Source organism: Salvelinus fontinalis, chromosome 12 (assembly GCF_029448725.1).
Source record: "Salvelinus fontinalis isolate EN_2023a chromosome 12, ASM2944872v1, whole genome shotgun sequence".
Lineage (NCBI taxonomy): Eukaryota > Metazoa > Chordata > Actinopteri > Salmoniformes > Salmonidae > Salvelinus > Salvelinus fontinalis.
The window spans coordinates 21,804,160-21,830,130 of NC_074676.1; the positions used below are offsets into that span (position 1 = coordinate 21,804,160).

The 25,971-nt window shown below is 43.1% G+C and overlaps 1 protein-coding gene across 12 annotated transcripts in view; it reads right to left on the reverse strand.

Moving 5' to 3' along the window:
* Positions 1 to 405: 405 nt before the first annotated feature.
* LOC129866981 (C2 domain-containing protein 5-like) overlaps positions 406 to 25,971 on the reverse strand; it is a 60,002-nt gene continuing 34,436 nt past the window's right edge. For 3 of the 12 annotated variants that reach the window (XM_055940048.1, XM_055940046.1, XM_055940052.1), the window contains 20 exons: positions 25,264 to 25,372; positions 12,678 to 12,731; positions 11,047 to 11,161; positions 10,290 to 10,463; positions 9,865 to 10,056; positions 8,221 to 8,407; positions 7,918 to 8,082; positions 7,778 to 7,822; positions 6,397 to 6,537; positions 6,167 to 6,230; positions 6,019 to 6,080; positions 5,826 to 5,924; positions 5,635 to 5,724; positions 5,402 to 5,474; positions 5,158 to 5,250; positions 4,591 to 4,626; positions 4,164 to 4,295; positions 1,953 to 2,149; positions 1,610 to 1,756; positions 406 to 1,430 (listed from right to left, as the gene is read on the reverse strand). In XM_055940048.1, coding sequence (XP_055796023.1) covers positions 1,305 to 1,430; positions 1,610 to 1,756; positions 1,953 to 2,149; positions 4,164 to 4,295; positions 4,591 to 4,626; positions 5,158 to 5,250; positions 5,402 to 5,474; positions 5,635 to 5,724; positions 5,826 to 5,924; positions 6,019 to 6,080; positions 6,167 to 6,230; positions 6,397 to 6,537; positions 7,778 to 7,822; positions 7,918 to 8,082; positions 8,221 to 8,407; positions 9,865 to 10,056; positions 10,290 to 10,463; positions 11,047 to 11,161; positions 12,678 to 12,731; positions 25,264 to 25,372 — 2,301 coding nt within the window. In that variant the 3' untranslated portion in view covers positions 406 to 1,304. The remainder of the gene's footprint in view (positions 1,431 to 1,609; positions 1,757 to 1,952; positions 2,150 to 4,163; positions 4,296 to 4,590; positions 4,627 to 5,157; positions 5,251 to 5,401; positions 5,475 to 5,634; positions 5,725 to 5,825; positions 5,925 to 6,018; positions 6,081 to 6,166; positions 6,231 to 6,396; positions 6,538 to 7,777; positions 7,823 to 7,917; positions 8,083 to 8,220; positions 8,408 to 9,864; positions 10,057 to 10,289; positions 10,464 to 11,046; positions 11,162 to 12,677; positions 12,732 to 25,263; positions 25,373 to 25,971) is intronic. The other 9 variants (XM_055940054.1, XM_055940057.1, XM_055940049.1 and 6 more) reach the window with 8 other exon arrangements.

A 25,971-nucleotide genomic window follows, 5' to 3' on the forward strand; every position in this document is an offset into this window, starting at 1 on the left:
GTCTTAGCCCTAAATCACGTAGCTCTGGTCCTGAGCTTGACGTTATACGTGCGGCCTCAAACACCAAACTTGTCTTTTCTCGTTTACAAATGAATCATGATTTCAAAGCAATGTTATCTGCTTTGACATTGAGGCAGGAACAGGCACTGGCAAGCTGTTTTTCACTGTATCAAATTACATTTTATTCATCACATGCCTCGTAAACAACAGGTGTAGACTAACAGTAAAATAGTTACGGCCCTTTCCAACAATGCAAAGGGAAAGAAAACAGAAATAATAGAAAAGTAGTAACACGTAATAATAAATACACAATGAGTAGCGATAACGTGTCTATATACATGGGGTACCAGCACCGATTCGATGTGCGAAGGCATGATGCAATTGAGGCAGATATGTACATATAACTAGGAATAAAGTGACTAGTCAACAGGACTAGTTTAGTTTATTGTGCAGGACTGATCATCTCAGGCAACGAGCAGACAGACAGTCATGGCAATAACAGATACATGCAGACACTAAGCAACAAAGTCTATGTATGTATGTACGTACATTCAAGTCCTACAGCGAAAGAGAGACTGGTTATATTCATTAACAGTAGAACAGATCACTGTACCCTTACTTCTCTTACACCATATAAATCAAACTTCCAGAATTTCATTAGACTTGACGAATATAATTTTACATTATAAAAATACTAAAATCTGATTGTAGCACACATTTACACAAACACAAGTAGCATCTCAACAATGAACAAAAATGTGTCATCGCAATTAGTTTTGTTTTCCAGCATTTACATGATCGTTAAAGACAGGAGAGTTCAGTAGTATGGAGACCTGGAAGGCTGCAGTCATGACAGCCAGGAGGATGGCAGGAGGCTGTCCACAGGGCATGTGTGTTAGCCCAAATATCGTCTGACAGACAATTAAAACACTTATTTCTACAATTTTGTTCTCTACCATGGCCATCTACAGTAGTGACTACCCTGTACGGAGCGGTCTATCAATAAATACCATGTCTGCTTTAGCATGGCCGGCTAGTGACTGCTGAGACTGGATGGAGAGGGATAGCTTCAACCATGTTTTGGAATGTCTATTATATCAAAAACAGAGAGAAATGACAGACTGCCTCCCTAAATGGCTTCTGTAGAGTAACTCAATGGACAATGAGAGACAATTTCTCCAACTTGTCAACTGTGTGTTTGTTTGTGTGTGTAATTTGTGGGGTCCTACCTAACCTTAAGACATTCCATCTGTTTAAGGCAGACACAAATCACGATTATTTGGATTGCTAGACTCAAGTGTGTGTCATGTGGTCCCGTCAGCTCCAGTGCCGCTGGTCTGTCTGCTGGTCAACAGAGGGGGTATGGCCTCTTGGTCTGATTCTCTGATGAAGATAACAGCATCACCACTAACATTAATCAGACACTGAGCCTGGAGAGAGAGAGACCAAGAGGGAGAGAAACCGAGAGAGAGAGAGAGAGAGAGAGGGGGGGGGGGGGGGAGGACAGACATGAGGTTCTTTAACCTGTTGGTTCTTTGAGAAAATCTTGTAATGCTATAGGCCTCCAGTTCTTTAACTAACAGAGCAAATTAACAGTGTGTTTTTGTACCTGGTTCTTGTTGGGGTTTTCCATGAAGACACACTCCTTCATGCTGTATGACACTAAGGCGTTGCCCCCCAGAGCTGCTACATGGGCACGGACCATGGCAAACACCTCCGCTATGAAGGAATGGAGGAAGCCACTTACACCCCCCTCCTAACACACACACACACACACACACACACACACACACACACACACGTAAATATGAAATATGCTAACCATTGCGATATCACTGCTATGAGCGAGCAGAGGAACCGACTACGCACACCACAGAAACATGTAAAAATGTCCTATTCATCCCCGATGACATCTTCAGGAATCTATCACACAGACATGTGTATGCGTGTACCTCTCGTAGTGACGTGGTCTCCCTAATGAAGAACATGTTGATGATTCCTAAGTATTTCACAATGCGCGTCCCAGGAAGGAAGGACAGAGGAGTCATCTTCACCACAGTAACAGGGGCACCGCACGGCAACGACCTGGTGGAGCGTAGCGACCGGGACCGCCCCTCTGGGAGAGGACTGCAGCGCTCTGAAGACGAGACTGGAGGAGGGGTGGTGGGGGGAGAGAAAAGGAGTGAGAAAAAACAACAGGAATGGATGGCAATAACAGACTCAGCCTTTAGATGGCGCTAAATAGAATAGCAGACATGATGGGCTATGAGCTGGAAGAAAATGGATGCAGAGTGTGGAATTTGAATATAAACTATAAGCTGTGTGTGTATGTGAGCATGTGTGCACAGTAGGACAGCATGGTGACAGTATAATCACAATGATGAAAGCGTAAGCTGCCAGGCAGTGACAGACAAACAGCCATACAGCCTCAACATTGGCCAGGCCTCAGCCACGTGTATGTATTTACAGTGCCTTCAGAAAATATTCATACCACTTAACTTATTCAACATTTTGTTGTTATAGCCGGATTCAAAACTGATTAAATACAACAACAACAAAAAATCACCCATCTACACACAATACCCCATCATTTGCAAATGTATTGAAAATGATATACAGCATAAGTATTCACATCCCTTTGCTATGACACTCCAAATTGAGCTCAAGTGCATCGAATTTCCTTTGATCATCCTTGAGATTTCACTACAACTTGATTGGAGTCCACCTGTGGCCAATTTAATTGTTTAAACATGATTTAGAAACAAACACTATTTACACAGTTGACAGCGCACGACAGAGCAGAAACTATACCATGAAGTCCAAGGAACTGTCCGTAGATCTCCGAGATATATGCCTCATCACAAATTTATCTGGGGAAGGGTATAAAACAATTTCTAGAGTGTTGAAAGTTTCCAAGAGCACAGTGGTCTCCATCGTTGAGAAATGGAAAAGCAGGAACAACGAATGGAGCCAAATACAGAGTGCAAACGACCTTGGAATGTAAATCTTCGCCCCAGTCTAACAGGACAGTGACCCCAAGCACACAGCCAAAGCAACGCTGCAATGGCTTCAGAACAAGAATGTGAGTCGTTGAGTGGCTCAGCCAAAGCCCAAACTTGAATCCCATTGAAAATCTGTGGAGACTTAAAGATTGCTGTTCACCGCCGCTCTCCATGTAACTTATGAGCGCTTGAGAACATCTGTAAGGAAGAATGGGATAAAATTCCCAAATTCAGATGTGCAAAGCTGATCCAGACATACCCAAGACGACTCAAAGCTGTAATCGCCACCATAGGTGCTTCTACAAAGTATTGACTCAGGGGTGTGAATACTGAGATATCTGTATTTTATTTTCAATAGATTTTCTAAAAATTTCTGAAAACATGTTTTCACCATGTCATTATGGGGTATTGTATATAGATGAATGGGGGGGGGGGGGATTATTTAATACATGTTGAATTCAGGCTGTAACAAAATTTGAAATAAGTCAAGGGGTATGAATACTTTCTGAAGGCACTGTACCTGTGTGTGGGTGTGAGAGTCCCTATGTGCGGTTTTTTGAATTAGCGTGTGTGTGTGTGTATGATCGATACAGAACAGAAACACAAGGCAGTCTGCTAAGCAGAATGATTGAAACAAGCCAGAGTGTGAAAGATGTTCCATCTTTTAACATAGTGAATGACGCTTCAATCAGACCAGGAACCTTCACAGACAATTTGAACAACATTAAGTCTGCATCTCAAATCACTCCCCAGTTAGTGCATTACACAGGGATCTGCCATATGGCTCTGATCCGAAGTAGTGCATTATAAAAGGGGATACAGTATGATTTGAGATGGGTTGTGACATTTAAACCCAGTTAATTATGCTAGTTATTATCACAGTTTATGAAAGTTTATTTACGTAGTGCAGAAATATCAAAATGCATTTCCCCCAGTCAACAGCTTTAGTGGGACATTTTAAGTGCGTTTTAAGCATGTTTTAAGATACTCTTTGACGTTTACTTCCTCCATGTCAGTCACTATTGCGAGTCAGAGGTTATCCACTGGCTGTTGGTTGGCTATCCCTCTGAGGGGCGGGGCTTCAACTTTCACACTCTAGCTAAACAGCTAGAGACGCTCCACCCCCCAGCGGCATGCGGGGAGGGATGTGTGCGTGTGTACCAGAGTGTGCTAGCAACTGTGTCCTCCTACTTGTCTTAACTGATCCTCGTCTTATGGTGTGAGCTTTCAGCCTAAGCAGCTCTAGCCAGGTGCTGCATCTGTCTGCAAAGGAACCGTAATCAACCGAGGGAGCTGGAGAAAAACACACACACACCACATACATGCACGCACACACAGACCCCACGTACACATGCACACAGACAGAACACAACATCCACACCGCATACATGCGCGCGTGCACACACACACACACACACCACGTACCGAAAACCGCATACATACATGACATAACATAATACAGACGCACATAAAGAAAAGAACACGGGACAAAATAAAAAATGTAAGGATGAGAACTTAAAACAGGACCGTGGTAGCCATGGCAGCAGGTAGGGGGTGGGATGGGGTGGGGTGTGGGGGGGGGGCCTACCTCGAGACGAGTGGACCATGGCACTCTCAGGAACACCTGTCGACACACACACACACAACATGATCCACCGCCAGGTGTGTTGACTCTTCAGACACTTCCTTTCCTACGTTCTATTCCCTAGTCCTACTACCTGGTCCTATACCCACATCTTGTTCCCTAGTCCTAAATCCCATCTTCTAGTCTTGGTTGATGTGGAAGGCAGCCATTTTAGTTCAACCCCTCCTCTCTCTCCAGACCAATGACGAGCAGGATTGTTTCTCTTCTAGACATACAGACAGAGCTGCAGGTCTAAAATACCTGAAAGAAGATTTACCTGGGCATACTGTTACAGTATTTACCTGGTGATACAGTCTCAGGTGGTAAATTCACATTTAACACAACCACCACAGAACACATTGAAAAAGACAGAACACTATGGGTTAAGGGAGCTTCAAGGGTGAGAGGTTACAGGTAGTTAGGGGGTTTCTGATGTTATGACTGCTAAGGGATAGTTATTGGAGGTTAAAGGTTAGGCGGTTGTTAGTGGTTAAGGTTATAGGTTATAAGGGGTAAGGTGTGGTGTTGTACCTGAAGGCTTGGCTGAAGGCTGGTTGTTGGAGATGGTTGACTCTCCACACAGCTCCATAGAAAACTGGAGCTGCTCCTCATTCTCACCACTCCCTGGAAAACAAACAAACACACAGAGTTCAATCTCTTTCCCCCCTCAACCCACCCGAGTATACCAACTCAAGTAGAGGGTCTTATCTCTTCAGCTCGCCATAACTCCAGAACCTTCTCTAAGCCTTGACATATAGGCTTTCAGAATACTGACCCCTGGTGAGAGCCCTGTCTGCTGCCTGCTGAGTCTCCTTGTCAAAACTCATGGCTACGGCTGTCACCGCCACCTGGAGGGGAGAGGGGATGTGAGAAAATGAGAGAGAATGAAACTCTTTTTACCTTGTTGCTATCATTTAATGACACAAATGTAAAATAAAGATACTGACCAAAACTAAGTTAAGATGGACAAGATAGGAGAGGTGTGCTCAGGTATGTATGTCCTCTCACCTGTATGAGTTCTTCTTCTGGTACAGCTACAGTGAAGTTCAGATGGCAAAGACAGCAGGGGATCATGGAACGCAGCTTAAAGTATAGACTCTACACACACAGACAAATAAAAAGCAGACAGATCAATTTAATATGGAAGTAAGAGGAACACCAACGCCTAACCCGTGCTTCCCTCTTGTGTGTGGTCTTACTTTGAGCAAGTTCTCACAGAGGTCAGTGAAGATCTTGTTGAGGCCCTGGTTGGTCAGATTGGCATTACTGAGTCTGTAGACCCGGACAGATGTAAACATCTTGGGAAGAATGGAAGAGAATGAGTAAGATATTATAAATCGCGAAATAAGTAGTAGTCGTCGTCGTCGTAGTGTTTCAGTGTGCTAGTCTGACCTGTAGTCCTGAAGTCCAGTTGTGAATCCCAGGCATGACCTCCGTGTTACAGCTGTAGAACCCTGGAGAGAGACAGACGGATGGACGGACATGGTGAAAGAGCAGAGTTGAATAGAAAATACAATTTCTAGTAGAACAGTGTGTATACCTGCAGGTATGGGGGCATCAGTAAGTAGGGATTGGATGTCCTCTACTGCATCAGTGTCATCAATCTGAAGACAGGAGAAGAAATGCATTAACACACCACATCCTATACTATGCCCACACACTACAATTTACACATCCAACATAACACACCCACCCTACAGTACACACACACACCCACCCTACAGTACACACATACACACCCTACAGTAGAGGACACCCAGCCAGCCATACCTCCAGTACAAAGGCATCCTTCTTGCCGTGGGACAGGTCTAGTTCGGACAGCTCATCTGAACTCTCAGAGGTAGACCTGAACAGTCTGCTGGACCGCTGTCTGTCAGGGATAGGAGACCCCACCACCTCCTCTATACACTCCTACAACAAGAGCAATAAAAACAACACAACAATAGGTGTGTGTGTGGCTCCGACCAACCCTGTCCAGGTTGTGAGCCGCTGAGTTAGTCACAGTCCCATAGCAACACCATCAGTTCAAACCACAAAATAAGTAGCTACTTCCATATCACATCCAATTCACCCACACCCAAGAAGGCACTATCATCAGAGTAAGTTTTATATTAGTTAATAGCACACACAACTATTTAGTGGAGGGAGGAAATGTGAGAAGACTCTTCAGGGGCTGGGTTAACGCAGAATTTAGCTTTTTTCACTCCGAAAATTTCAGATAAAATATCTTGCTGCGTTTTTTAAATGCAGATCTAAAATGCTTCTTATTGTAAATTCTGCTTCAATCATGGTTTGCGCCAAATCATCATTGGAAGAGGACAAATTTCATGCTTTAGTTCCACTTCTCCACTCAGATGAAATATCTTTGCTCTAGTCATTGGATCACCAGACAGAGCTCTGACTGGTGTAGGTTACTTTTCCCAAGTACTTTCCTCCGGTGTAGTTTTTCTCCAGTAATAAGTTAAAATGCAAACAAAACATAAGGAAATGTAGCTGGCTACATTCTTTCTGTGATAAACATTAGAAATATGATGGCCATGCATCGTTTTTGCTAAAAGAAAATACCTTGCTTTTGAATTGTAAGCTAATTTACATGTGTTAATGCTAGCCAAGTAGCATTGCACTGCTGTTGTCATCTGATAAACTATTTTCTGCCATATCTGTTGCACTAATGTATTTTGTGATAAGAAAAACTATAGCCCCTTGAAAATGCATGAGCATACAAGCTGTGTTCTTGAGTGTACTATCATTGAGCTCTGATTCTAGACTGTACTTAGCGTTGTGATTCTAGGGTGTATGCATTTCCGTAGATCTGTGATTCTGGACTGTACTCATACAGCTGTAATTGTAGGACTAGTCATATTGTGATTCTAGAGTATTGTACTCATATAGAGGTTTAATTCTTGAAAAGCTGTAGTTCTCATACAGAGCTGTGATTCCAGAGTATTGTACTCATAGAGGTTTAATTCTTGAAAGGCTGTAGTTCTCATACAGAGCTGTGATTCCAGAGTATTGTACTCATAGAGGTTTAATTCTTGAAGGGCCGTAGTTCTCATACAGAGCTGTGATTCTAGAGGGTGTTGTACTCATACAGAGTTGATTAATAGAGAGGGTAGTGTGGCATGCATCACTAATTGGGCATGCTCAGTACCGTATTCAGGCCGGTGAATGCCTCAGGGTCCAACGTAAATAACTTCTTAACAACCAGAGAAAGACAGGAGATAACTATCACTTTCATATTTACACAGAATTACACCTACACACATATGGCTGTGTGTGTGTGTGTCTCACCGGGGGGTGTATGTTGTAGAGCTCCTTGTTCTTGGCGATGGTGTCATCGATGCGTTTCTGTATGGTGGAGATGTGTTGGTCGTAGCTCAGGTCACTGGGGGTCTTACCAGCTATCTGGATACCACCTGGAGCTGGCAGCGCTGACAGGTACACACCCGTTGCAGACTGGACACACATACACGACACACACACACGTCAAAGAGAGGGATACACACACCCGTCAGATACACACCTTGTAGAAGACTGGAGGAGAGGTAGGCACGCACGCACGCACGCACGCACACCACACACACACAGACTTACAGCTAGTCCCAGAAGCATGTTTTCTCCCACACTGATCTGAATGCGGAGTCCAAACAGAGCATTCATGGAGCGCAGTTTGAGTTTGTTCATCAGCTGTGTGTGGAGCTCATACTCCATGAAGGGGAGGAGGTTAGAGATGGATGTAGCATTCACCTCCCCTTGGGCCTTCTTCTTCGTTCGACACAACCTGCAATATAACATCATTTTACACACCTCCCTGGACCACCTTCCTCATACGAAACAACATAATAAACATAGAAACGTCCCTTTTTCAGGACCCTGTCTTTCAAAGATAATTCGGAAGAATCCCAATAACTTCACAGATCTTCATTGTAAAGGGTTTAAACACGGTTTCCCATGCTTTCCAAACAATTAATGAACATGCACCTCTAGAACGGTCGTTAAGACACTAACAGCTTACAGACGGTAAGCAATTAAGGTCACAGTTATTATTTAGGACACTAAAGAGGCCTTTCTACCGACTCTGAAAAACACAAAAAGAAAGATCCCCATGGTCCCTGCTCATCTGCGTGAATGTGCCTTAGGCATGCTGCAAGGAGGCATGAGGACTACAGATGTTGCCAGGGCAATAAATTGCAATGTCCGTACTGTGAGACGCCTAAGACAGCGCTACAGGGACGGCTGATCATCCTCGCAGTGGCAGGCCACGTGTAACAATACCTGTACAGGATCGGTACATCCGAACATCACACCTGCGGGACAAGTACAGGATGGCAACAACAACTGCCCGAGTTACACCAGGAACGCACAATCCCTCCATCAGTGCTCAGACTGTCCGCGATAGGCTGAACTGAGGGCTTGTAGGCCTGTTGTAAGGCAGGTCGTCACCAGACATCACCGTCAACAACATCGCCTATGGGCACAAACCCACCGTCGCTGGAACAGGACTGGCAAAAAGTGCTCTTCACTGACGAGTTGCGGTTTTGTCTCAACAGGGGTGATGGTCAGATTCGCGTTTATCGCCGAAGGAATGAGTGTTACACCGAGGCCTGTACTCTGGAGCGGGATCGATTTAGAGGGTCCGTCATGGTCTGGGACGGTGTGTCGTAGCATCATCGAACTGAGCTTGTTGTCATTGCAGGCAATCTCTACGCTGTGAATTACAGGGAAGATATCCTCCTCCCTCATGTGGTACCCTTCCTGCAAGACAGGAAGGGTGAAGAGCCTGGATCTCAATCCCATTGAGCAAGTCTGGGACCTGTTGGATCGGAGGGTGAGGGCTAGATTCCCCCCAGAAATGTCCAGGAACTTGCAGGTGCCTTGGTGGAAGTGGGGTAACATCTCACAGTAAGATAGTAAATCTGGTGCAGTCTATGAGGAGATGCACTGCAGTACTTAATGCAGCTGGTGGCCACACCAGATACTGACTGTTACTTTTACATTTTGACCGACCCCCCCCCCCCCCCTTTGTTCAGGGACACATTATTCAATTTCTGTTAATCACATGTCTGTGAAACTTGTTCAGTTTATGTCTCAGTTGTTGAATCTTGTTATGTTCATACAAATATTTACACATGAAACACTGAAAATAAACGCAGTTGACAGTGAGAGGACGTTTCTTTTTTTGCTGAGTTTATTACCCACACATAGACAGGATATATGGTGGTAGTGTGTGTATGTTACCTGGCCTGTATGAGGCAGCCCTTCCCAGTAACCTCAGCCTCAGCAGGTAGGTCTATGGTAGTAAAGAGCACATCAGGGACCTTCTGTCTCCTACAGTGGTAGCAGTATGTAAGCTGAGCTGGGAACGGCATGTTGAACTCATCATACGGGATGTGAACAAACCCGCAGCTAGGGGGCGACGCATCCTCAAACCTGGAATACACACACACACACACACACACACACACACACACACACACGCAGCTCAGAAAGACTGCTAGAACACCATTTTTTTTTTTCATTCAATTAATCCAATTCATTCAGAATACCACTCTACATTTAGAAGCAATCAATGACTAGGTTAGTCCAAAACCTCCCGGCCACTCAAATCTTCTCACACCTACACTTACACCCATCCAGCAGTGTGTGTGTGTGTGTGTTCCTACCCCAGCCAGGTTGAGCTAACTTCCCCCTCGCCCCTCTCCGACCCCACCATGCCGGGGTGTGGTTGCCGTGATAACCTGTGGTCGCTGCCGCCGATGTCCAGACAGCCCTCACGCATGAATCTGGGATTCAACATGGCCGCCGTGCCAGATGCAGACAGGATACACACCTCCTCACTGTGGGAACAGGAGGGAGGGGAGAGGGAGGAGAAGAGAGGGTGGAGAGAGAGATGGTGGATAACTTTAGATCCACATAACTTTCTTTCCCTATAATGCACTAACAGACTTTGAAATACAGCTTTGGTCTTTGTATTGTGTGAGTATGGTGAGTATGGTGTGTGAGTATGGTGAGTATGGTGTGTATGGTGTGTGTATGGTGTGTGTGTGTATGGTGTGTGTGTGTATGGTGTGTGTGTGTGTGTGTGTATGGTGTGTGTGTGTGTGTGTGTGTGTGTGTGTGTGTGTGTGTGTGTGTGTGTGTATGGTGTGTGTGTGTGTGTGTGTATGGTGTGTGTGTGTGTGTGTGTATGGTGTGTGTGTGTGTGTGTGTATGGTGTGTGTGTGTGTGTGTATGGTGTGTGTGTGTGTGTGTATGGTGTGTGTGTGTGTGTGTATGGTGTGTGTATGGTGTGTGTGTGTGTGTGTATGGTGTGTGTATGGTGTGTGTGTGTGTGTGTGTGTGTGTGTGTGTGTGTGTGTGTGTGTGTGTGTGTGTGTGTGTGTGTGTGTGTGTGTGTGTGTGTGTGTGTGCGCAGTGTACCAGATGCTGGTGCTCTCGCTGTATCCCACCACAGCGTGGCAACCCAGGGCTTTTGCATGAGACTTGATCTCCTGACGAATCTCCTCCCACCACGCGTCCCTCGTCTCTGGCTCGTCTGCAACACAAACACACATAACGTCATACACAGCAACACAGACACACACACACACACAGCGACACAGGCACACACACACTGGCTGGATACCAGACTGTCTACCAGAAACTAGCGACAGTCAGAAATTAGCTGACTATCAGAAACTAAAACCTATTAGAAACCTGCAACTTTTAGAAACTTACTGACCATCAGTGGTGACTATTAGAAACTAGAAGTATCGAAACTAGCGATTACCAGAAAATAAGAAGCAACAGAGAATCAACTGACACTTTTTTTTTGCTGATTGTGTTAAAATGGTGCATCATAGCAAGCAGATACCACTTAACCAACTGTCAGTTCGTAACACAGTGAACATGATGTTGATGACGATGATGAACATAATGAAGATGTTTAGTTAGTGTCTGGGCTGTTCTCCTCTCATAGCATCATCTCCAGGCCAGCCAATCACAGGAAGACAGGAATGTAGGGTGGCGTCCTAACCCCCTACATCTCCTTAACTTCATTCCCATAAAGTATTGTGTTCAGTAGTTCACACCAAATCAAAAAAATATATAATAATAAAAAAAATTAAAACAAATAGGAGTATTCGTATTGGACAAGTTCCTTCCTGTTTCAAAATATTATCTACAGTTTGAGGATCCTGAACAAGACCCTGGCCTCACATAAGAGCAGGCAAGGAGGAGAAGAGGCCCTTCTCAGAGCCTTCATCATACTCAAATGAGGGACACCTGGTGTAGGCTGAACCATGGTCCTTAAAAATAACCATGGGTCCACTCTGTACCTCCTGGGACAGGCCACATGCTCAAATAGAGATAGAGACGATAGAGAGGGAAGAAGGTAGAGAGAAAGAGGAAAACGGAGACACAGGGAGGAAGGAAGGACGTGAGATGGATGGATAAATGGCTCAGGCATAACAGACCCAGAGCAGAGCAGGGTCCTCTCTAAAAGAAGCAGCATGTCTCACAGGTACGCTCACATCCCCACGCATGGGCAGAGGGCCATATTCATTCATCACAGAGCTTGAACCAACACAGCCCTCTAACTACACTACTCCCTGTATCGCACTCCCTCCATTCTTGTACCCCCCTCCATCCTCTTGTCTCTTCCCTCCTCCCAGCATGAATACAGCCCAGTGGATCCAGGGATGATGCACATGCCCAGTCTGTCTCAGTTTTAACCTGGACAGGCTTCTTAGAGGAGCATTACTGAAGCGCAGGGAGAACGTTAGGGATGCAATGTGTCACACACTGCTGTAGCAGCTTGGGATGGTGGGCTAGCCAAGGGGGAAGAGGGGGGGGGGGGGGGGGGGGCTTAGCGCATGCTCAGCACACACACATACACAGAGACTAGGAGAGGAGGATGGCAGCTCAGTGAAAGAAACAGAGCTTTAGTTTAGAGCTTTAACTAGATGCTTGCAGATACCCATATTTGTGTGCCTGGGTGGGTGGGTGGGTGGGTGTGTTTCAGTGAGCTACCATGTCTCCAGTGTGTGAGACCAGTAGAAGGAGGGAGGTACCTGCAGCGACACTATTCCAGTCTAGCAGTTTGTAAGAGCGTGTGTTACCCAACACTGGGCCAGAACAACACACACCATTAGTACAGAAAGAGAGAGGAAAAAGAGAAGATACAAACTACAACACAACAGCACCACAGTAATTGCAGACACAGACCACTGAGTCAATACCAGAGTCTAGCAGAGAGAGAAGGAGAGAAAGAAATCAAGAAAGAGAGAGAGAAGCAAGAACAAGGTAGAGAGAAAAGCAGATATGGTGAGAAGAATGATCAAAGAGATGCTGTGGAATTAGAAAAGCAGGGAGAGAGGTATAGGCTAAAGAGAGGAGAGAAAGAGAAGAGGCATTCACTAGCAGATAGCTCTACAGTCTAAGGCAGGGGTATGAAACATACAGGGGGGGACCAATCCGGCACGCAGGTAGTTTGAGTAATAAAACATTTATACACAGACACTGAGTATACAAAACATTAAGAACACCTGCTCTTTTCATGACAGACTGACCAGGGGAATCCAGGTGAAGGCTATGATCCCTTACTGATGTCCCTTAATAATGTTCCCTTAAAGGGTAGAGCGAATGCCTGGTACACTCTGGAATTATCAGAAGTCATTCATAAAATAAATGATGCCTGGAACACAGGCTTTAGGCCTGGACTGGCAAGTTATTAAACTGAGGAATCTTTGTGTAAGAGAAATCAGAAAGGCTAAACATGATTATTATGTAACAGCCATTTCAGATTGTAATGGGAACACGGCTAAATTGTGGAAAACTGTCAAATCCCTGAAGGGTTCTACTTCCTCCTCTCTGCCACAACAAATTAATGTACTTTTAAAAAATGCTGTCATTTTATTTCAGCGGGCTCTCTTTTGGAAAGAACTTCTAAGCCTATTCATAATTATATTGGGCTGGATGTTAATAGGGGAAACACCCTGAACGATCAGAGAAATTATAGTCAAAGCTTTTCTTTTAGGCTATTTACCGAAAAAGATGTCCTGGAAGCTTTGCTAGCAATAGAGAAGAACTCCACAGGGCCCGACTAACCGGATCCCGGTCTGCTTAAGTGTGCAGCACCCATCATTGTTGGCTTAATAAACACAAAAGTTTATTTAATACTGGTATCAGGAAATATTCCAAAAGCATGGAAATCAGCTCGTGCTGCCACTCCATAAGGGCAGGGATAGTAGTGATCTTAATCATTGTCACCCCATTTCAAGGCGTCCTTATCTAGCTACGATTCTTGAAACCTTGGTAAATTTACAACTTTGATCTTTTTTATCTGACAAATGTATTTTGAATGTAAATCAATTGGGGTTTAGGCCTGGGCATAGCACTATTACAGCAACCACTTTAGTTATTAATGATCTTGTCCATGCTTTTGACACTAAAATTAAGTGTGTTGCTTTGTTTGTGGACCTGTCAAAAGCTTTTGATACTGCTATTTCATTGTTGTCCTCAATAGGCCTGAGCTCTGACGCCTGTTCATGGTTAGCTAGCTAGCGAACGTTACGGATGTAAACCATTTGCATTCTCAGAAACCCTACCTGCGGGGTTAGCTTTAGCTACATGCAGAAATATACTGCAGCTATGACAATGTTTGTATTGGATGGTGGTAGTATGAGTTGGGATTATGCCAGTTCATTGTTAGCTAGCTAGCTACAGTACATGTCTAAACAAAACACTTAGCCAGATGATTACATGACCCATCATGTTAGCCAGGTGTGTCTGGGGGTGATTAAGGCCATCTATTGTATTTCATGGACATGTGTACACATCTAGACAGTAGTGACCCATCCACTTAACTAGATGTGGCTGGGAGGTTGATTATAGCATTTCCTTCACATGACCCATTAATTTAGACAAGTGTGTCAGGTAACCGTCATGTAATAATGATAAAATATTTGTATCTGGAAACTTTCTGTTTTTGATATTGCTACTATGCAAGTAACCATTTTACTGTACTGTTTACACCTTCTGTATCCTGTGCATGTGACAAATCAACTTTTTTTTTTATATATATAGTGTGTGTTTACCAGATACTAATTTGAAGAACAACATGACCTGCACCAAAGTCAGTTGAGGATATAGGCCAAGGACTAGGCCAAGGATATAGGATATAGGCCAAGGATATAGGCCAAGGACTGTATTTTTACCTGGAGTTTTTCCTTATTGTTGGTTACTACTTTCACCGCTTTTAGTCTTGAAATCTTTGGTTGTTTACTAAACTAATCACTATGTTTAGCAAATGGCCTCACATGTAAATCTTTAAAGAGATGGGAGGGCCTAAGGCTTAAGAGGGTGTAAACAATGCTGAATGGGTGTAGACAAAGAAAGTTCAAGGACATTTTCTCAAAAATGGGGTTACAAATTAATCAACATTCAAAGCAGAATTACTTTCCCATTGTTCTTCAACTGCAGTGTATGATATACCATTTTCTAGCTGAGTCTCTACTTTAATCCAATGTGAAAAACACATTTTCAAATTTTACAACATAAGACCGAATCGAGGCGGTCGGTCGGTCAAATACGCAGATGATACTACTATGTATGCCCAAACTGTGGCCACAAAGTTCGAAGCACAGAATCATCTAGAATGCAAGTGTATGCTGTAGCGTTAAGACTTCCCTTCACTGGAACTAAGGGGCCTAGCCAGAACCATGAAAAACAGCCCCAGACCATTATTCCTCCTCCACCAAACATTACAGTTGGCACTATGCATAGGGGCAGGTAGCGTTCTCCAGGCATCCGCCAAACCCAGATATGTTCGTCAGTTGGTGAAGCATGATTCATCACTCCAGAGAAGGTGTTTCCACTGCTTCAGAGTCCAATGGCGGCGAGTTTTACACCACTCCAGCCGAAGCTTGGCATTGCGCATGGTGATCTTAGGCTTGTGTGCGGCCATGGAAACCCACTTCATGAAGCTCCTGACGAACAGTTGTTGTGCCGACGTTGCTTCCAGAGGCAGTTTGGAACTCGCTAGTGAGTGTTGCAACTAGGGTTGCACATTTTAGGTAATATTCAGAGGTCAAAACTTTCCGTGGAAATTAACGGGAATATATGGGAATGAATACTGATACCATTTAAGATGTTTTTTTTGCATTGGATATATTTACCATATCATATGGAGACATACACCTTTTACCTTATCATAAGTAGACATAATTGCAAATGATTAAATCCTTCCAATAGAAATTTAAAAAACAATTTAGTTACGAATTGAACTTCAATTAAGAGTTGACTCTTCACATGGGATGATTTTATTTAAAAATATATATATATTACCTTTAACTGGGCAAGACGGCCTAGGAACAGTGGGTTAACTTCTTAATAGGGGGCGCTGTTTTCACTTTGGGAAAAAATCGTGCCCAAATGAAACGGCCTCGTACTCTGTTCTAGATCATACGATATGCATATTATTATTACTATTGGATAGAAAACACTCTGAAGTTTCTAAAACTGTTTGAATTATATCTGTGAGTATAACAGGACTCATTTGGCAGAAAACTTCCAAACAGGAAATGTTTGGGTGTCTGTGTAAGGCCTATTCAATTGCCTTATATTTATGGATCTGTATGCACTTCATACGCCTTCCACTAGATGTCAACAGGCAGTAGAATGTTGAATGGGGTGTCTAGCTTGATGTGAGACCGAATGAGAGCTTTTGTAGTGACAGGTCCGCCTAATTGGCAGTATTTTGCTGCGCACTAGAGAGCACCATATTCTTTTCTGAAATGCGTTAGGTAGACACAACGAAATGATCCGTCTTGGACGTTATTGGATACATATGAGAAAGACATCATAAAGATGGATTTTCAACTGAGTTTGACCAGTTTATTCGACGTTTGTGACTTTTGGAATTTTTCGTTCCATGCGCCAAGAGTTCATGGACATGTGTACTCCACCATGCTAGCCAAAGTTGCTAATGGAAATGGACATTCTAAAACAAAAGAACGATTTATTCTGGAACTAGGACTCCTTGCACTACATTCTGATGGGAGATCATCAAAGATAAGAGAATATTTATGATGTTATTTCGTATTTTTGTGGAATATGTTGGCTCCAACATGGCGGAGAATGGCTGGGCGCTGTCTCAGATTATTGCATGCTGTACTTTGTACTAAAGTAATTTTTTAAAATCTAACACAGCGGTTGCATTAAGAACCAGTGTATTTTTTAGCAAAGTTTATGTTGAGTTTTTTGGTTAGATTACGTGACTGTCCAAAAATCATCTGATGAAGTTGTTCAAAGGTTAGTGATTAATTTTATCTCTATTTGTGAGATAAAAAAAAAATGGCGTTGTGTGTTTGGCTATTGTGGTGAGCTAACATAAATATATAGTGTTTTCGCTGTAAAACATTTAAAAAAAATCGGAAATGTTGGCTGGATTCACAAGATGTTTATCTTTCATTTGCTGTATTGGACTTGTGATTTCATGAAATTATATTATATGATATCCCTGTGGCGCTAGGCTAGTCAGCTTTTTTGATGAGGATGATCCCAGATCCGGGAGGGGGGGGGGGGGGGGGGGGGGGGGGGGTGGTCGATAGAGGTCTTAACTGCCTTGTTCAGGGGCAGAACAACAGATTTTTACCTTGTCAGCTCAGGGATTCTATCTTGCAACTTTTCGGTAACTAGTCCAATACTCTAACCACTAGGCTACCTGCCGCCCCGATTTCACTGAATAAAGGGAATATTGAATGATCCCCAATGCTCCATCGCATCTCCCAAAAACGTTTTCAACATACATCTGTATGTCTAGAAATTAATGCTTTGGTTGTCTTCCTCTCAGGCTTCCATGTCTTCTCCCTGGACGACCTCAATGTCCACCTCTTGAACATCAGACTCTGAGGCCTCATCTTCACTGTCACTTTCCAACCTTGTTGAGGATGGCTTGTTGTCAGGCTCAAAAAGCCTCAAATTTGCCCGGATGGCCACCAATCTTTTAACCCTTGTATTGGTGTGTTCCCAAACAAGGACCAGTTGCGCTCTGAGGCGGCTGATGTTGGTGGGATTTGGAGGATGGAGGCGGCAACAGGAGAAAGAGCCTGATCCACAAAGTCCCTTCCACCAGGTGGCTGATGAGATATGTTGGTACGACTGCCATATTGCATCTCCATCCCAAAGCCCTTGCTTGGAAGTGCAATTCGCCAGACTGCCAAGGACCTTGCCCTCATCCAGGCCAAGGTGGCAAGACACAGTACTGATGACACCATAGGCCTTGTTGATCTCTGCACCAGACAGGATGCTCTTGCCAGCATAGTTGGGGTCCAACATGTAAGCTGTGGCGTGTATGGGCTTCAGGCAGAAGTCTTTACGCTTTTTGATGCTTTTCAGAACTGCAGTTTCCAGTGAAGTGGGCAGGGCAGTACAGATTTCTTCTCTTACATCTGCAAGCAGAGTCTGAGCATCAGACAGGATGGCATTGTCTCCCTCCATCCGTGCAATGGCTACTGCTATAGGTTTCAGGAGTTTCAGGCTGCTTACCACTCTCTCCCAAAATACATCATCCAGGAGGATCCTCTTGATGGGGCTGTCCATATCGGCAGACTGTGATATGGCCATTTCTTGGAGAGACTTCCTCTCCAAAAGACTGTCAAACATGATGACAACACCACCCCAACGGGTGTTGCTGGGCAGCTTCAATGTGGTGCTCTTATTCTTCTCATTTTGCTTGGTGAGAAGAATTACTGCTATAACTTGATGACCCTTCACATACCTAACCATTTCCTTGGCTGTCTTGTAGAGTGTATCCATTGTTTTCAGTGCCATGATGTCCTTGAGGAGCAGATTCAATGCATGACCAGCACAGCCAACAGGTGTGATGTGAGGGTAGGAATCCTCCACTTTAGACCAAGCAGGCTTCATATTCGCAGCATTGTCTATCACTAGTGCAAATACCTTCTGTGGTCCAAGGTCATTGATGACTGCCTTCAGCTCATCTGCAATGTAGAGACCGGTGTGTCTGTGCTCTTGTAGAATACTGGTTGATGGGTTGAGATGTAGTTAATTATTCCTTGCCCACAAACATTCGACCACCCATCAGAGATGATCGCAATACAGTCTGCTTTCTCTATGATTTGCTTGACCTTCACTTGAACTCTGTTGAACTCTGCATCCAGCAAATTAGTAGATAGAGCATGTCTGGTTGGAGGGGTGTATGCTGGGCGAAGAACATTCAGAAATCTCTTCCAATACACATTGTCTGTGAGCATCAGAGGTGAACCAGTTGCATACACAGCTCGAGCAAGACATCAGCATTTCTCTGACTACGTTCCACCATTGAGTCAAAAAACCTTCTGATTCCAGGAGGACCATGAGCTGTTGCTATAGATAAGGTGTCTGATTCATGAATTTCACCTCGAATAGAAGTAGAGGGACTTTTGTCATAGGTTGCTTGTTGTGAGCGCTGAGGGAACTTTATGCAGTTGGCCAGATGATTCTGCATCTTTGTTGCATTGTTCACATATGATTTGGCACGGTATTTGCAAATGTACACAGCTTTTCTTTCTACATTAGCTCGAGTGAAATGGCTCCACACATTAGATAGTGCCCGTGGCATTTTCCATTAAAGATTAGGGAAAAAATGAATACAAATTTAATTAAATACAATTCCATGTACAGATAAATAGTTAAGCAGTTAGATTTTGTAAGATAAATGTTTTAAAATGAAACATGTATGGAAACAGGTGACTTCACACTCAGTTAGCAGGCTCAAGCAAGCTAAAACCCACATGGTAGCACAAACTAACTAGCAGAAATTGTTAACAAGTTAGAAATGATTTAAACACACTTTGCTGTAGGCTACTAGTTAACAAAAAAATAATGTCATAGAAAATATATTCACCCCACCTAGTATTGTGATCAAAACTTACCAGAAAGCATGTAGTCCTTGGCTCAGACAGTGTAGTAGTGTGCTCAAAAGCATCTCATTAGCGTGCAAGATCTTGAGAATCAGCTGTTTATGTGATGGAAGAATGCACTGTGCATGCGGAGGGTTGCAATTCCATTAAATTGGGGATATTTTAACCAAAATATGCCACAAGACCTAGAATTGCCTTGTGTATCCCACAAAAAAGGTTCACTGTTATAAGCTAACTTTTTAAATGAAATTCCCAAAATTCCCAGGCTTAACTTCCCATAGAAAATTTCCCGGATATATCTTAGAAAGTTTCCGACCCTTTGCAACCCTAGTTGCAACCGAGGACAGACGAGTTCTGTGAGCTTGTGTGCCCTACCAATTCACGATTGAGCCGTTGTTGCTCCTAGACGTTTCCACTTCACAATAACAGCACTTACAGTTGACCGGGGCAGCTCTAGCAGGGCAGAAATTACGAACTGACTTGATGGAAAGGTGGCATCGTATGACGTTGAAAGTCACTGAACTCTTCAGTAAGGTCATTCTACTGTCTATGGAGATTGCATGGCTGTGTGCTCAATTTTATACACCTGTCAGCTCTACATCCCAGGAGAGAGGGAGGTTTAGCTTGTCAGCCAGCAGAAACTAACTTTTCTCCTAACCATGTAACATCTAACACTACACCACACCAGACAGACAGCTCAGATGACACTTTACTGGGTGTAAAGTCAGCTACCAAATCATAGGAATCCGACAGGACAGATAACTTCTCTTCCACTGTATTTCACCTTTTTTTCCGATGATGACCATCTACCACTCCCACTGTAATCAGACAAACAAGGCCCGAAAAGGCCCATATACTAACTCTAAAACTACCTGGCAAACGTCACATTGTCCTGCAATCAGCGTTGTTTTTAGCCTGTTACAACAGATACATGTGGATTTGATAACTTTTCAGAAACGCACATAGAATCACTTGAAAAGTGAAATATACTTGACGTGTAAAAAGACGCTTTATCAGCGCATGCTCGCTGAGGTTTTATTAATTAGTGGGTCCATCTCTAGTAAGGCTTTAGAACAGGATGACAGAATGAGGCAGAGAAAAGTGTAGAGTGTATAGGTAGTACAGTGGTTGCTCAACTCAAAGTTCTGCAATTATGCTGCGGGACAGAGGTAATTTGTGGTTTAGTACGGTACCCTGCGTCACTACTTCATTGCTCCAGACCAGCGCATGGGGGAGATAGAGCATGGATTATGCTTTTGGGTACCAAGGCGCTACTGTGTCTCTAACTGACAATGAATGGGGCGGCATAAGCCAAAATAGAAACTGATAATTGTGCACGACTTCAGTATTACTTACTAAAACTGTTGTTACACTAAGGTTTTTATTCTAAGAGAAACAGACTACAATTAGTGTGTGGAAATGTTAGGATTATTTCGCTCTTACTGTAGTACTGTAGCCTACTCCCAACCGGTCTCATTGTACAGTGGTCTAAAACACTGCATCGCAGTGCAAGCTGTGTTGCTACAGATGCCAGCCGTGACCGGGAGACCCATGACGTGACGGTAGGCTTTTGGTTTCTCTCCCTCTAAAAACAGAAATAAATCATTCTAAATAACAAACTGGCTATATTTACAAATTAGTAACAATGCCTCACCCCATATTCAAGAATGGCCTTTCTCGCTCATTTTACATTATTTGAAAACAAAGTAATCTCCAAAATGTATTTTTTTTTTTAAATAAAGCGATTAATAATAATAATTTAGCAGAGTGGCGCATAATGGAATTTCCTTGCAGTTCTCCAGCTGAATCCACTGAAATAGCGGTGGGCGCACGAGGTTCAAGGCACGAGGGCAGGGGGCACGGGATGGGCCGCAGAGCCGGACACAGAAGACGGACCTAGCCCATGGGGAAGGGAGGAGGTTGTTTTCTCCAGTAGATTTTCCATTCCTACTGAATGCCCTAATCTGCTCACTTAAATGAATAGAGATCCTGGTCACGGTGCTACAGTATGTTACAGCATAATCAAAATGAGGACAATCGCAGATTGTCGTGGAATTATTCAGTCAATAATAATTCTAAAATACCAGAGCATGTGCGTTCAAATAGAATTTTATTACATAACATAACACAAGCCGAGCTGATTCATGAAACAACTGTCTTCCCAATCTTGGCACAGACTTCTTATACCTTTGTACTCCTTACGTCATACTGATAGTAACTCCTCTTAATGGTTCATCCCCTCTGGCATTTAGCCACCATTACCTTATTGCCTTGCACTAAGTTTAGTTTCATATTAGGGCATGGAACCTGTAGAGCCACAGAAATAGTTCATGCATGTAGGACCATAGTAACAGACCTTGGCACTCTACAGAAATAACCATACATGTCATACTGCTAACTCCTCTGAAAAGGACACCTGCAGACTGGAAAAGGACCAAGAGGTGAAACCATAGCAACAGTACATAGTTGGCCATAACCCAGTTACAGGAATCACCAGTTGTGTCTAAACCCCAGACAGGTGCATGTCTAATGGTGTCTAATGACCCAGAGCACATATAGAGTGCACTAGTTTTGCTGGCTCCTTCTGAAATAAATAATTGACACATATGTACTGAAAAATTCATAATACGATCTACTGTATACTTCTAGCTTATTGTAAACTGAAAGTCACACCTTTCCAGTTCTCATCCCGCCCCAAACTCCACCCTTAACACAGTTACCATTCAAAAACGAGCTGTTTATCTAAAAAGAAAAAGACATTGCGACCAAAGAGAACAGATGAAATGGACATCCTTTTCATCAAGCCAGCTTCTTTCTATGGTGCCATCTGTTCCAGGGTTAGGACCGTAACCACGAGAGGACTTGAAAATGAGCCCGAGCTGAGAGGATCACCAAAACTAAAAGGTATTTTGGTTTCAGTGTATTTTCTTCAAAAATTAATTGTATATAGCCTATCAATGTGTAGGAATACTGTGTTATAAAATTTATGATTAAATAAAGGTTAAATAAAAATGATTGTGTACTAAAAATGTGAATGGTTTTTGCAGAGCATACAAAGAACCATCCAACAATCATCCGTGGAGATCAGTGGACAAAGGGCTGGACAACGGGCCGCACCGATTATTATGGCTTTATTCAGATTACAATCGCTCGCTTTTGTTTTTTTGAAAACAAAATCATCTCCAAAATATTGTTATATATTATCAAGTTGATGGCACAGTCCTATAGCCTCGGCACCTACATAAAGCTGAGTGACTCACTCATTCAGGGCTTTGGATCAGAATAAATAAGTACCAACATTCTTTCTGATAGTCTTTAATAAAGAAATGTTTTGGTTATCCTAACCTGGACACCATGTACAGTATTATAATAGCCCATTATGGGCTGTTAGCAGGACAACATACCTTAACCAACACCTCTCTTTATTTTTTATACTTTGTGGATGGGGTCTCCTGAGTGGGGTCTCCCGAGTGGCACAGATGCAGGTTCGATACCCGTGCCGGTCGCCACCGGGAGACCCATATGTAATTATTGGAGGCAACATGAGTCTCACTCAAGAGGTGTAGGTCTTATTTATTTAAATAGGATTTGATGCAATAGTCTACCCGCTGTGGTCAACTATTTTAGCAGGCATGGGTACTGGTCTTGATAAATCAATTAGATTTTTATTTTCACAGAATCTCAGTTTAGGTATTGGTTAGACTACAATTATACAATTAGGGTGTGGAAACGTTATGCTCTTAGTACTGTAGCCTACTCCCGACCGTCACGTTGTATAGCGCCATATTTTCCGTTCCATCTAAAAACTCAACGGACACTGAAAGCTTAACCTGTCTGGGAACGGGGTTCTCTCGCCAACAGCCAATGAAATTGCAGGGCGCCAAATTCAATCAACAGAAATCTCATAAATCAAATTTCTCAAACATACAAGTATTAGGCACCATTTTAAAGATCAAATTCTCATTAATCCAGCCACAGTGTCTGATTTCAAAAAGGCTTTACAGCAAAAGCTCCACAAATGATTATGTTAGGTCACCACCAAGTCACAGAAAAACACAGCAATTTTTCCAGACAAAAAGAGTTGTCACAAAAAGCAGAAATAGAGATCAAATTAATCAATAACCATTGATGATCTTCATCAGATGACACTCATAGGACTTCATGTTACACAATACATGTATGTTTTGTTCGATAAAGTGAATATGTATATCCAAAAATTTCATTTTACATTGACGTGTTATGTTCAGTAGTTCCAAAAAATGAGGTGATTTTGCAGAGAGCCACATCAATTCACAGAAATACTCATAATAAACATTGATAATAGATACAACTATTACATATGGAACTTTAGATAAACCTCTCCTTAATGCAACCGCTGTGTCAGATTTCAAAAAAACTTGACGGAAAAAGCATAATCTGAGTACGGCACTCAGAGCCCAAAACAGCCAAAGAAATATCCGCCATATTGTGCAGTCAACATTAGTCAGAAATAGCATTATAAATATTCACTTACCTTTGATGATCTTCATCAGAATGCACTCCCAGGAATCCCAGTTCCACAATAAATGTTTGATTTGTTCGATAAAGTTCATAATTTATGTCCAAACACCCTTTTGTTAGGGCGTTTAGTAAACAAATCGAAACTCACGAGCCGCGGGCAAGTCCAGCGGAAATGTCGGACGAAAATTCCCAAAAATTATATTACTGGTAGTAGAAACATATCAAACGATGTATAGAATCAATCTGTAGGGTGTTTATTTCATAAATGTTCAATAATGTCCCAACCGGAGAATTCCTCTGTCTGTAGAAAAGCCATGGAACGAAAGCTACTTCTCACATGAACGAGCGTCAAGAGTTTGCGGCACTCTGCCAGACCACTGACTCAAAGAGCCCTTATGAGCCCCTCCTTTACAGTAGAAGCCTCAAACAAGTTTCTAAAGACGGTTGACATCTAATGGAAGCCTTAGGAAGTGCAAAATGACCCCACAGACACTGTGTATTCAATATGCCAAGCTTTGAAAAACTACAAACCTCAGATTTCCCACTTCCTGGTTGGATTTTTCTCAGGTTTTCGCCTGCCATATGAGTTCCGTTATACCCCCTATACAGACATCATTCAAACAGTTTTAGAAATTTCAGAGTGTTTTCTATCCAAATCTACTAATACTATGCATATTAGCAACTGGGACTGAGTAGCAGGCAGTTTACTCTGGGCATGCTTTTCATCTGTTGGTAACAGTAACAGTAAAGACAACCAATCCCCTCCTGGTTCAAGAGCCCTGCTGTCTAATATTTGTTTCTGCAGCAAACCATTTGTGATAGTTGTACAACTTTATGAGCTGGGGTGTCTGTCCTTGCATTAGTTTATGTTCGCTTGCGCATCTTAGCATTTAGCTAGCATCCGCTATGGGAATTCGCTAGTACTTTGTTAGCATTATTATTTATTTTTACTTTTGGAAAAAAATAGCGCCCCCTTCTGTGCACTGCCAGTAATACCGTAAACCCCGGTTTGGTACAGTAATAGTAATTAGGTATGAAAACCTGGATACCGCCCAACCCTAATTAACTCTAGCTGACTAACACACTGATCCCACTATGTGTGACACACCCCTCACCCATTGGGTGAGCGGGTCATGTCATAAACATGATCGAACTAGCCTGGAAACTACAGTGCAACATGTAATACAACATGTGTTTTCCTATAGCCAGGACGGTGCATTCTTGTGGAACTCACCGGGGTTGTGTATGCGGTCCAGCAGCTTGACCGAGCGGGTGCTGACCACGCCCCCGACGTGAACCAAGAAGCCAGGGGGGAAACAGGTCAACGTGAAGATGGGGAACTCCTGAAAAGATACAAATAGGGTCAGTTACAATAAAAGTCAGGTTAGGAGTCAGGGTTCAAACCTGTCTCCGGGACATCTGGTTACAAGGGAAACAGTAGAATTAAGGATTGGCATGCTCAACCCTGTCTTCTTCAACCAATAACATGCAGGGTTGTAAGGGCATAAGATAGAAGAGAAAAACCCATACTGACTTATAGTCTCTGCCCACACATATATACAGTGCCTTCGGAAAGTATTCAGACCCCTTGACTTTTTCAAAAAAAATTTAGGTTAAAGCCTTATTCTAAAATGAATTATTTTTTTCCCTCATCAATCTACACAGAATACCCAAAATGACAAAGCAAAAACAATTTTTTAGAAATGTTTATTAAAAATTAAATGTACATAAGTACTCAGACCCTTTACTCAGTACTTTGCTAAAGCACCTTTGGCAGTGATTACAGCCTTGAGTCTTCTTGGGTATGACGCTACAAGCTTGGCACAATTCTATTTGGGGAGTTTCTCCCATTCTTCTCTGCAGATCTTTCCATGTTCTGTCAGGTTGGATGGGGAGCATTGCTGCACAGCTGTCCTTCAGGTCTCTCCAAAGATGTTCGATC